At 53.3% G+C, this 12,956-nt stretch overlaps 1 protein-coding gene across 1 annotated transcript in view; it reads right to left on the bottom strand.

Annotated features, from left to right (window-relative positions):
- CMIP (c-Maf inducing protein) overlaps positions 1 to 12,956 on the bottom strand; it is a gene marked incomplete at its 3' end in the record, with an annotated part of 197,444 nt that overhangs the window by 35,247 nt on the left and 149,241 nt on the right. Inside the window, exons 4-5 of the mRNA XM_084256717.1 lie at positions 6,478 to 6,639; positions 2,314 to 2,355 (exon numbers count right to left, since the gene is read on the bottom strand). Of these exons, the coding sequence (XP_084112843.1) occupies positions 2,314 to 2,355; positions 6,478 to 6,639 (204 nt within the window). The remainder of the gene's footprint in view (positions 1 to 2,313; positions 2,356 to 6,477; positions 6,640 to 12,956) is intronic.

Here is a 12,956-nt window from a genome sequence, read left to right as displayed (position 1 = left end):
AAATACTTGCAACATTAAAGATAAATTTAATAAAATTAAATGTTCTTCTCTTCCTTGCCCACGGGTACAGTTAGTATGGTGTGGGTAGGCCCAACTGGACTTTGAACTCCAAGGCCTCCTACTGTCCGGTGACACGCCAGCTGTGACCAGCCAATTACCTACTGCACCGACACCCAACTGACAGGGGACAAAGACAACCAATGCCAGTTACTTGTGAAAGTACCTATAAAAATTGGTGCATACCACGGCCCCATGGGGAGGGGACTACAGGCCCAGCAGGCCCAGTGGATGATGTAACTAGTGGGATGAAAGGGGGCTGCAGAAGGCTCAGAACAAAAACAGAGCTGGCAACCAAGACAGAAAGAGAGGCTGGCAAATGGAGGGCGGAGGGTCAGAGCCTCAGCTCAAGTCCTTCCTTGTTCTCAGGCATCCCTGCTGAGCAAGGAGGCTCAGCCCAGCCAAATTAGTTGGATGAACGCAGAAGAGATCCCTCAGATCAAAATTCCATTCCCAGGCTCCTCTTAGGTCTAAAGCTCTGGGCCTCCTTCCCAGGGCCAAGAAGTACAGTAGGACCCGCAGGTGTCATCAGCAGCGAGAGGAAATGCCTTCCCTTTCCTCAGCACCCACATCCCCTCCAGCTTCCCTACCAATCAGTCTCACAGCTTTGTCTTCACATATGCCAGGCACGTGCCTGGACTGTGTTTCCTTGGGGAGCTCCTATCCATCCTTTAAGACCCTGATTACCTCCTCCTGGAAGCCCTCCATCATCTTCTTCCCTGACAGAGGAGGTTAGGCATCTGGCCTCTGTGCTCCCTAACACCCTGGAGAGATCTCAGCCCTTGAACATGCTACATATTTGATTATCTGTTGATCTGACAGGTTCTTCCAGCACACCAGAAGCCCTTTGAAGATGGGTTGATGCTGTGGGACAGATTAGTGGCTGGCACACACTTGTACTCACAAACTCAACAAATGTTTGTGAAGTGAGTATTAGGAACAATATACCAAAGGAAGGTGGGGGTGGTGACTGGGGTGCCCCAATTCTGGCAAGAGAGGGCAAGCAAACAGAGGAGACAGGATGGAGCACAGGCTAAAACTCTGTATCTTTAGCAAACACCCACTGAACATGCACTATGTGCCAGATACTGCAGTCAGGGCTCCCCAGAAGCTGCTGCTTGTACTCTCCACAATTGAAGAGCTGAGCTCACTTCCTTTTGTGCCCACAGGACACAGCTAGGGCAAGGGGGTGAATCTCCAGGGTCATTCTCCCTTGGTGATTTTGCTAAGGCCAAGGGGATGGGTCCCGGAAGCCCTAATTCCTCTCAGAGGAGCTGGAGGGGCCCAGTGTCTGAGATGTTGCTCTCGTATCATAGGCAACAGCCATGGGACCTCTTGGGCAGGTGACTATTGCATGTCCTTTCCGGGTACATGAGGTTTCTGTCTCCCTGCTTCTCATTCCCTTATGTTTTATGCTCCATCAACGCTGAAGTTTCTAGAATACACCATGTTGTCTTAGATCTCTGCACCCTTGCATGCTTTCTTTCCTCTCTCTGGAATGTCTTTAGCCTGTTTTGCCATCTGGCAAACTCCTATTGATCCTTCAAAACCCAGCTCAGATGTCACTGCCTCCAGGAAGCTCTCTGGCTTTTTCCCAGATGGCTTTATCATTCTACTCTCTACACTACATGCCTCTGTATTTGTAGTAATCACATCTGTCTTCCTACAAGACATGACGAACTCCTTAGCTGCAGGGGCTCCGGGTGCCTCCTGAGCCAATTGCACAACACAGTGCTTGGCTCCCAGTAGCAGCAACTTCATTGTTTTCTTTTCTCTAGTGAGAGTCACGTGTCATAGCTTAAAATCACCCAGGCAGAGACTTTACCCCAAAGACACTTACATCATAGTCAAGACCCAGAAAATAGCATCTCACTTTGCATATTAGAAGGAAATTAATCCAGCTACTACTTGTGGATTAATTGGGAGACATGTCCTGGGGCAAGAAAGGGAGGATTTACCTTTCAACTAAGAGAGTGAGGCCTCTGAATAAATTACACAGTCTCTGCCATCTCCTGTCTTTAGCTCCCTACCACAGCAGACTCAGGAAGGAGGTGATTAAGACAAACCTCAGGACAGATAATTACACTCCTCTCCCCAACCAATCGGGGCTCTGAAAGGTACAAAGACAGGGGAGGCTCATGTCTAGCTTGATAGAAAAAGCACAACAGAGCAAGGTGCTATACTGGTGGAGCGGCTGATGCTCCCCAAGGTAATGTGGACAGGGAGGATGGGGTGCAGTGAAGAGGGAGGACTCACCACAATGATGTTTTCATGCTCCTGGGCAGTCAAGTTTGTGTTCTGGAGGATGGGTGGGAGAAAGCAGGAGGAAAATGAAACAAAAGGAGAAAAGCATTATTAAGAAACTGCAACATTGTACTGCACAGGTGCTACTTTCTAAATTAGCACAGGTGCTAATTTCAAAAAAGCTTTCAGTCTCTGAGCACCCCTTGTCACTCTGTCATCACTGAACAGATCAGAAGACCCACAAAGGCAGGCCTGGGAAGGAGGAACGCACAGCTTCGGGGCAGGGAGAACTGAGTTCCTGTCTCACCAACTAGCTGAGTCACTTCTTAGTGAGACTGTTCCTTCTTCCTTAAAAGGGGGTCCTTCTTTTGGGTGGCTGTGGGAGGAGATAAGGAAGCGGCTTGACCCCATGCTTGGCCCTTGTCATCATGATGATATATGGAAACTGGGAGGCAGGTTGGTAATAAACTACACAGAGAAACGAACTTTTGAATCTTGACTCTATGCTAGGAAGTCTTAGGAGAAGTGTGGAGTGTTACTTCAGTGGTTCTCAAACTAAGTTCCCGACCACCCAACCACACTTGTGGGTCCATGAATGGGTTCATGGTGTTTTAGCTAAATTCAAACTCCAGCAATTAACTTATAAAAACAATATGAAGCTAAATGGATTCAACTTGGTTATTAGTTTTGGAGTTTTTTTCCCACCCCAATCTGGAATTTTCTGACCAAATGGGTACATGTTACCGCCAGCTATGAGTATGCAAAAGAAGGAGTGAACATGTGATAAATGAGAACTTATGGGAAAATTCAGAAATAGCCACTATTGTCTTTTTTTTTTTTGCTAATTTTTTGGTGTGTTCTGCTTTTACTGTCTGTCTTGGTGGACAGGATTTTCTCTGGTAGCCATCCACCTGCTTGGTACTGGTAAATGATCTCATTTGGACAGCGAGTGGCCCATCAACTGTTCTGGTTCTAGGAAAGAGCCCCAGGGCTCCCACCACCAGGAGCTGTAGGATATCTAAGGTGCTTACAGGGCTCACACCTGGGAACTTGCTTTTGCCCAGAAAGTTGGCTGAAGGAGGGATGGAGAGGCCGGGAACCAGGGTCAGCGTAGCAGCGCCTGAGTCTCCAGGTTCCCATGGAGACAGCCTGACCACTGAACTCAGCATCCAGGCGTGCAGGATGCTTTCTGGATCCCAGGGGCTTTTTTCTTCTGTGGATATTGGTGGAGTCCAGCAGTCAACATAAGGCAGGCCACTGCACAAGTCATTTTCCAGCCAGGTAGGCGGAAGCCTGGCTCTGCTCTCGCCGCACGGCCCACACCAGCTTACTGTGCCTCAGCACCGTGCCACAGCTCTGTTATACCCATACTGCCTGTCTCTTGCGACAGTTCTCCACTATCAATCGCCCTGGCAGGTGTGATAGATATTCGAGACTCAAAGAGGTGAGGCTGCTTGCCTGGCAGCACAGATAATGGGTGAGGGCCGGGAATCCCACTACCGAGCTAGGGCACAGGACCACGCAAGCGACAGAGCCGTCAGTCTGTCCCTCAGCACCTTTCCAGAAGGAGCCTTGGGTGACCACAGTCACCGGTGCTGCCCAGGTCATTCTGCAGGGCGACTCTTCTCCACCAAGGCCATTTTCAACCCTGAATGGAGAGCGCTCACCTACAGCGCTGCATCAGGACAGGTGGGGCCCCAAATACTCAACAAAGGTGTGTTGAGTGGGGGCCACAGTCTTCACTTGGCAGGTAGATGTTTCTTTTGCGGAACTATTTTGCCACCAACAGCCCCTTCCCTTCCTCTCCCACCCTCCCTCATTCCTCTGGATCCTGCCCGCCTTCTGGTCAGCTAGGTGGGGTCTGCAGCCTCTTGGTCACAGACACAACGTGAGTGAAGGGAACAGAGGAAGAATCTAGCCTTGTGTACTGCAAACCAATAAGGGCGAGGAGGGGGGAAGGCCTGTGCACTTTTCCACCTGTGCCCTCTTAGACATCCAGCTGGGTGAGGGTGCCTGAGCCCAAGAGGGCAACCATTTCCCAGGACAATGAAAATGTCCATTTTGCTGAGCACTCCCTGTATCCCAGGCGCCGCACTTGCACTGGACCTGAATCAGTGTGTCTGAGCCTCAACTCTACAAAATGGCTGCTCATGTCAGCCCCCGTTCTCTTCATAGGAAACTGGTCACAGAAAGGTCTGGTACCCTGGCCAGGGCCCGTTGCCTCTGCAGGTCTCTCTGATTCCACCACACAGTCCTACACAGCTGGGCTCCCCACTGGCTGAATCTCTACCGCTCAGGTCAGGTTCACGTCTCACCCCATGGAAGGCCCTGGTGTGGATCCTGGCTCACCCCTTCTCTGAGGGGTCCTGGCAGGTGACTAGCTTCTCAGAGCCTCCATCTACTAGAGGGGGGATTCCCACTGCTCATGTAGCCTGGGAACTCAGTAACTCTGGGCCTCGTGTGAAATGGAAACAGCATGGCACATGTCTCAGGGAGGATGTGTGAAGCGAGATGTGGCGTGCGTGGTACTGGCACCTGCCTTCCCCTTCCCCAGATAAGAAGGTGGGCCCCCAGAAGGCCCGCCGGACCCCTTGCCCTGCTTGCGAGGGAATCTGGACTGGAGGTAGAGGAGGTGGTAGGCAGTCTCAAATTCTAGACCTTGACTGTGATTTGTTTCAGAGTCTGATCTTTACTCCTCGGTGGAGCCAGGCGGGTCATCCACTGGAAGGCACAATCTCTGCCCTGCTGCCTGCGACTCTCACTGCCACCTGCACTCCACCTCCTCCCAAGGTGAGGACCCTCTCCATTCAGCAGACACAAATGCCTGGGCTCGTTTCCCGGACTGAGGGGCAGCAACCAGCCTGGTCTTGCAGTAAGGGGTGTTTCCGGGCAGCAGGAAACTTGTGCTTAGCTCAGAAGGGAGCCAGGGGTGCCAGAAGAGCAGGGGCCACCGCCTGGTGAGGGGGCAGAATGGAGGGGGCAGAAGCATCACTCTGGTGACTACGCATAGTTTCAATCAGGAGTCGCCAGCTCCAGGGTCTCCTTTGGGCCAGAGTAACCAGAAGGAAGGATGCGCCCTAAGTGCCCACGCCTGCCAAGGATCAGCACAGCTGACTCACTGGCTAGGGTCATCCGTCGCGCCCATCTCCCTGCTAGAATGGAAGCTCCGGGAGGGCCAGGGTTCGTCTTCACTCAAAAGCCCAGAAGAGTGCCTGACACACAACCCATACTCAGAGTGTGGGGCTGTCTGGCACAGCAGGTAGCATGAACAGGGGGTGCTAGGCAGCGCCAGCCACAAATGGCTGTCAGATTTTCTGATGGATTTTAAAGAGAATCTGGAAATCCCCTTTTTGGTGGTGAAATCTGATTTTTAAAATCCTGGGCTAACTGAACTAAGTACAGTTGATTCCTGGACAACCTGGGTCTGGGAGGCTTGGCTCACTTCCATCGGGGTTCTTTTGTCGGCGGGTGACACGCATTGAACAGTATCTCCAGTACAGCACTAGGAGTGCTTTTTCTCTTCCTGGGACTTTCCTAATGTCATTTTCTTTTCTCCGGTGTATTGTGAGAACACAGTGTCTAGTACATACACAACATTATGTGTTAATTGACCATTTATGTTATTAGTAAGGCTTTGGATCAACAGGCTAGTAGCAGTTAAGTTTTAGGGGAGTCAAGTCATATGTGGATTTTCGACTGTGCACGAGCCAGTGCCCCAACCCCCAGGTTGTTCCAGGGTCAGCTGAAGGCTGAGGGAGGTTATTGGGAGCCGATGTGGGCTGGCGGTGGGGGAAAATGGAGATGGGCGGAAGGCAGGCAGCCTGCAGCTTCATTGATGAGCCCACTCAGGATTGAACTAGAGAATTCTGAAATCAGCTGCCATCATCATCACACCTCTGGCCCTGCCTCAGGGTTGATTTCAGCACAGCCGCCACTATGTCAGTCCCAATCCAGTCCCGGGGTACAAGGGGTGGTAACCACTCTCACTTCATCAGACTACAGGCCCAACCAGCTCAGCTGGAAGCGCTGGGAGCGAGGCTCTGGGCTCCCAGCTCACCTCCATCAGACACGGGAGCCTCGATCCCAGTCTGCTGGTTGTAGCAGGCTGGTGCTTAGTGGAGGAGGTGGGCAACTGAAGGGGGAAAACGGTGCAAAGTCAGGTGGGGGAGTTCTCACCTCTGAGAGCAGTTTGGAGACGATTTCCAGCGGGGCCTGGTTGATGGAGTCATCCTGCAGGGGGGATGTCAGGGCCATGTCCACCAGCGTTCGGATCTCCTTCAAGACAACCTCCCAACGGCTGGGGTTGCTCAGGACTTTCTTATATTTGTAAATCTTTTTCTGGTCGGGAGAGAGAAAAAGGACGCAACGGTGTTATTGAAATGCCCAGAGCGGAAGGGAGGAGAGGCTCAGAGCATCAGAAGTGCTGGGATCTAAGAGGCCCTGAGCCCGCGGCATGACCAGGGCTTCCCGTGAGAAAACGACACCTGAAGACGGACATCCTGACATTCCCAGCGCGGGGAGAGTAGTTCCCCCAATCTCTGATGACTTAAAAAAAGAACGACGAGCTTTCTCTCTTGGATGCCACCTCCTGCCACACTTACTCCCACGTATTCAAGCACACTGAGGATGGAGACATTCACAGGTCCACAAAGGGCAGTGCTTCTGCCTGTCCCTGTCTTGAGAGGTTGGCTTGGAGAGGGGGGCTTCGCTGGGCAACTGACACACAGGCTGGGAATTCACCTCCAGTCGGGTGGGGACAGAGTCCAGACGGGCACTAGGAAGAGCGAGGCACGCGCAGCTCTCTGCGGCTAAGACCCGCGGTTCTCACCTTCACCCCGGCGGAGAGGCTAGGGCAGGGGCTGCTGCCGCTGTCAACTTGAGGTCGACTTAGTTCCGCCTCTCTGACATCATGGAAACAGAAGCCCTCAGAAGACAGCGGTCCCAGCCAAATGCTCCCTCCCGCCCGCCCCGCAGCTGCCTGTCCCACAGCTGCCCGGCTTGCTCGGGAGTCCTTCTGACTGGATGAACTCCTTCATTAAGTGCGCCGCTCCTTGGGGAGAACCTAATTTTAGTGTCATCACGCCAGCAGCCAGCTGGGGTGACCTGTTCATAATCCCCGAGCCAAGGTCTGAATGAGGGAAGGAGGAAGGAGCGGGGAGGGTCCCCTCCCCCCATGTCCCTGGGGTCCAAACCGAAGCTTGCAGGCTGCCAGGGTCTCCCCGACAGCTTGGTTTTGGAGTTAAGAATTACCAAGTGGTCTTGGAACCCCACGCCTTACTCGAAGCATTTGGGTTCCACGCTGAAACAAACCGTGCTGAGCGGGGCGCTATGGGGCTGGGAGACAGACATTGAAGTCAGAAAGCTCTGGGCGTTCCCATAAGTCACCTGCTGAGCCTCAGTTTCCCCTTCTGTGTATGAGCCGTGAAGACACACCTTGCAGCCTCTCCCAACATACAAGCCTTGCAACCCTAGACTCCCGCGCCCCCCTCTCTGTCTGGAGTTAAGAGTCATAAACCCAGGCTGAGCAGAATCGGGTGCTTAACTTGTCTCTTTTGAAAAACTTTCAGGAGGATGAAATGTACAACCCACAGCAACACAAATAGTATCCCATTTTCTTCTTCCCCATTTGTTTTCACACTGCATGATTTTCTGAAGCCTCTTACTTGCTAATCATACCCCCATCACCACCACCATCACCCACATAGTTAACTCACACCAAGGTTCATTTCCCCTCATCATCCCAGATCCTTGCATGTAAATCAGCGTCGCTGCCTCTCCCGCCCTCCCCGCTGCTGTCTCTTCCCTCCCTCCTCCTCTCCCTCGCTCTCTCCCCACCTCCCTGCTCGCCAAGGCTCGAGCCTCTCTTCATTCCACCTCCTTGGTCTTACTGTTTGCTCTCAGCCCTTGTACACATTCCAAGTCAAGAATTAGAAAGAGACACGCTCCCCCAGCAGAAGGCCCGGCTGTGGACGTGAAGACAGCGTAGTTGTCATCGGGTGGGGGAGGGGAGAGGCCAGACACGTTGACTTGTCCATCGGTTTAGGTCCTATAGGACAGGGCGAAATGGACGGCCAGTTCTGGGGGGGGGGGAGGTTTTAAAGGAATCGCAAAGAAGCTGCTGGTGGGGACCATGGGGACAGTGAGTATTTGCTGGACTCCATGACTAACGACAAGATGCACCCAGTCCGCTGAGGCTTCCCAGGGAAGGTAACCAGCCTGGTTCCTAGTCACCGTGGACACTGCCAGGTCTCTGCAAACACAAAGGACCCTCAGGCCAACTCGGTGGAGGCACTTCCCAAGGAAAGAGCCCCCCATAGCCAAAGATGGGCGTTCAGTCAAGTCCTGGACACTGTGGTTTTGCTCTGTACCCTGAGAATTGCTCAATGTTTCAAAGATCACGAGATGGACACAGGAACTCGCCACAAATCAAAGTGTGATGTCCCACAGCCCTGTCTTCCCACGCTGGACTTCTTGACTTTCTAGATTTGGGTCCTGGCTTTAAGGGCCTTCCTCTTGATTAGCTACAAGTTATTTACTTTTGAAAGAATAACGACTTCATTTTTTGTGTGTGTGTGAAAGTGATGCAAGCTCATTGTAAGGAATTTAAATCACGCAGCGAGCAGGAAGGAGAGGACAAGTGGAAAAGGTCTCACCTATCCCAGCACACAGAAGCACGCACACTAACACTTGGTGAACAAGTTCCAGCTCATTTAAACTTCGCCAGATCATCACTCCTGGGGGGTCCGGAGCTCTCCACACTCAGACACCCCCAAGATCAGAGGCAGGAAGATGGGCAAAAGGACTGCCACATGACCATGCCCCAGCGTCGCTCCCGACCCCACTTCGGAACTCACAGACATGGTGCCCTCATAAGAGCACCTGAGCCCTGGCTTTGGGAAGTCCTCCAACAGGGGTCCCAGAGACTGGATTCCAACTAAAAGGTGCTGAGGGCACAACCAGGGCTCAGCTTCCATTCAGTCCTCCAAGAACCCAGGAGTTGGGGGCCTGCCTGCCCCAGGCTACCAGAAGACCAAGCCCAGGTGCCTGGGTTTATTCCTCAGACAATGGAGGACGCAGGAGTGCGGAGTAGGACACTGGGGAGGGGAGGCAGTCAGTTAAGTGATATGACTGAGCGTTATGGCCACATCACCCACCGTGAGAACCAGCTGAATCCCTGTGGGCGACACTGAGAGGCAGTGCAGTTGCTGCCTTAGTCGTCTCACTTGCTGCCTTGATCCACCAGCTCTCTGAATACTCCAGAAGGTGGCTGCCCAGGGCCCAGGCAAAAGTGCTCCCACAGTCAGAAAAGAACATGCCAGGGGCAACTACACATTCTCAGGGGAGTGGTGTAGCCCGCAGAGCTGAGCAATGCTGAGGGGCAGAAGCAGCTTCAGCTTTTACTACGGGTCTCCAGCACCCCCTTCACTGCCTGAGAAGCACATGACTTGTCACAGCTAAAAGGGGACAATACAGGAGTCAAAATTGGGGCCAGCTGACCCCAGGGATCTCCCTCTTTCTGCCACACTGGTCAGGGCCAGTGCAGAGAGGAGGAGGGGCAGTGTGAACAAGGAGTTAAGAAAGCTTGGGGGCATGAGGGGAGGACCTAGGCAAGCCACAAGGCTTGGGGAGTCAGGGCCAGGTGCCAGAGCTGGAGGAGCTGGGGGGTAGGGGTGAGGGTGGGGGCTCATGGGAGCAGCATGTGGATAGTGGGGCTGTGACACTGTGGTCATAGGGAGTGGGCAGGCTGCTAGCTCCCAAAGAGGACCTGGGCCCTGTCATAGGGTAGCCACTGGGCAGAGGGAGGCTACTCTGCCAGGGTGACAAGTGAGCACTTCACCCCAGGAACTCCAGTGAGCTGGTCAGGAGATGAATTGTGTGGGGCTGGACTGGGGATGCCTCTGGAGCCTGACCCCCGGGGGTCTGGCCCTCAGCTCTGCAATGCGGTCCTCCCACTGAGCCCACTTCATCAGGAAGGTGGGGGACCTCTGGCCATGTCCTGCAGGGATTCCATGGGCTGCCTGCCCCTCTGCCAGGACCTTGGAACTGTGGCTTAAAGCTAGGTGGGCCTGTGCTTGTGCAAGTAAGCCAAGAGTGGTCTTAGGTATCATTAAAGGGTTTTCAAGAAAAAAAAAAGCTACACAACACAAACTGACTGTGACCCACAAAGACCCAAATATAGTCTGGCCCTTCAGAGAAATGTTTGCTGACCCCAGGGCAGAAAGGTCAAACTGCAGCCTAGGAGTGAACACCCAAAAGCTGCTCCTCTCAAGTCACAGGAAAACAAAGGCCAAACACAAGAGACCCCCCCGCCCCCGGCCCCCCCCACACACCCGCTCACACACCCACCAGGCTGGCTGGAGTCAAGAAGACAGAGGACACCCAGTGCTGGCGAGGACTCGGCGAAGCTGGGATTCTCATGTGCTGCTGATTGGAATGTAAATGAGGACAGCACCATTGGAAAATACTTTGACAGCTTCTTAAAATATTAAACGTAAATTTATCATGTAGCAATTCTGTTCCTAGAAGTCTTCCCCAGAGAAATCAATATGGACTCTACACACAAAGACACAGACACGAATGTCCACAGCAGCATTACTCATAATGGCCCGACTGGGATGCCCCAAATGTTCAACTACCACCAGTGAATAAGCAAGACATGGTAGATGCAGACGACGGAATAGTATTTGGCAGTGAAAAGGATGGAACTACTCGCACAAAGTACAATGTGGATGAACCTCACAAACATTATGGTAGGCGAAGGCCACAGATGCAAAAGACATATTGCAGGATTCCTTTCATATGAAATGTCTAGAAAAAGGCAAATCTACAGGCACAGAAAGTAGAACAGCTACTGCTGGGGCTTGGGAGTGGCAACAGAGTGTAGCCGACAAGTAAACATCAGTCATCTTTGGGGATGACAGAAAAATTCTACAGCGGCACGCAGTGATGGTCACACAACTCTGAAAGCCTGCGAAAGTCACTGGATCACTTGGAGTAGGTGAATTTATTGCCATGAAAATAATGCTTCAAGTAAGGTATTAAAAAAAAAATAATCCCCACCTAGCCAGGTGGAAGAGGACATCAGACAAAGACTCGCAATATGGCTTAGTGGTTAAGAGCACAGGTACTGCAGTCAGAGGACTTCAGTTCCAATCTGAGCTGCACTTCATCCACCCACCCACCCACCCCCCACCCATCCGTCCATCCACTCGCCCACTCACCCATCATGCATCCTCTCATCCACTTCTTCCCTCCAATCACCACTCACCTCTTTCCATTCATTCACGCATACACCCATCCACTCAGTCACCCATCCATCCAATCACCCAACACAATTTACTGGACCCAGCCCTTACAAAGTGTCAGGCACTGTATGAAGTCCCAAAGATACCCCTGGAGAGCAAGCGGAGCGCGCCTGCCCTCCTGAACTAAGTCTAGTACTCCCTCCCCGCTTTCCTCATCTGCCATGTGGACGGAATAACTAGTGTCGGAGGCTAGGCTCGCCGTGCCTAGTCCATGAGCACGTATCCCATACAACGCGCCTAACCACGAGCCTGGCTAAACAGCTGTGATACTTACCAGCTACCGAGTCCTGGGAGTGAGAGGTGTGGAGCAGGCAGGACTTAGGAGGGCTCACAGCACCCGTGACTAAGCCCCCCCAGATCCCGAACAACAGAGCCACCGCCAGAGTCAGCAGGAAGCACCCGCTGCCTCCTCCCTTGCGCAAGAGCCAGTCACTCCATTGCCGTCCTCGCCCTCTGCTTGTCAGGGAGGGTTCGTTACCTGGGCAGCATCTGCCATCTCTCCGGTAACTGCTCCCAGAGCAGTGGCAACCACAGACACCCAGTTCTCCGGTAGGTCGCGGAAAGCAGAGCCTGTGGCTCCTTCACGGGAGACGAGCTGTCACTGGGGCCCTCGCTGGAGAGGCGTGACTCAGAAGGTGCTGGAAGCACGCCTCCTGATGATGAGGCTGCTGCTCCGCGGCTTGCCGCAGCCTCCGGGGCTCAGGCTTGCATACGCATGCTCCCCACCACCTGTCAGCGGAGGAGAGGCTGCTCGAGCCCCTGAGCGCGGGCTAGGGGGAGGGGCGCAGGCTCAGCTAGCCACAAGCCCTGGCTTTAAATTGCCTCGCGCTGCAGGATCCTGAGCTGTGCTGACCAGAACACAAGCCACCAGCCCTAGGCGGCCACTTTCATTTCACTGAATGAAAATGAAATACAACTGAAAAGGGAAGTCAAAGAGAAAGGTACTCAAATTCAGCTGGAGCGCCAGCCTGCTCCGCCCAGCGCAGCGCGCTTGGGAACCTGCTCCCAAGGTGTGAGAGTCGTGGGAACAAAAAAACCTCCGAACCATTACAAAAAAATTGGGTCACCAGTCCCACTAGCCACATGTCAGCCACTCGAGAACCCACATGGCCAGTGGCGGCCGGACGGGACGGTGCAGAGAGCAGCTCCATCACCACAGCAGCTTCTGCTGCGCGGGGCTGTTCTGAAGTCCTAGTGTCCTCTGTCACCACGGCTCCTCAGGACCATCTACGCTTGCTGCTTCTTCCCACCTCCCTGCCAATGCTTCTCTGCCGGGGCTAGCACATATGGGGCCCCACCCCCACGTTGGTCCTCCAAGGTCTATACGGCGGTGTCTCAAGTGTTCCCTGC

Source organism: Talpa europaea (genome assembly GCF_964194135.1).
Source record: "Talpa europaea genome assembly, chromosome: 16".
Taxonomy (NCBI): Eukaryota; Metazoa; Chordata; class Mammalia; order Eulipotyphla; family Talpidae; genus Talpa; species Talpa europaea.
Note: the sequence above shows the minus strand (reverse complement) of the source record. Positions and strands in the feature narration are given on the sequence as shown.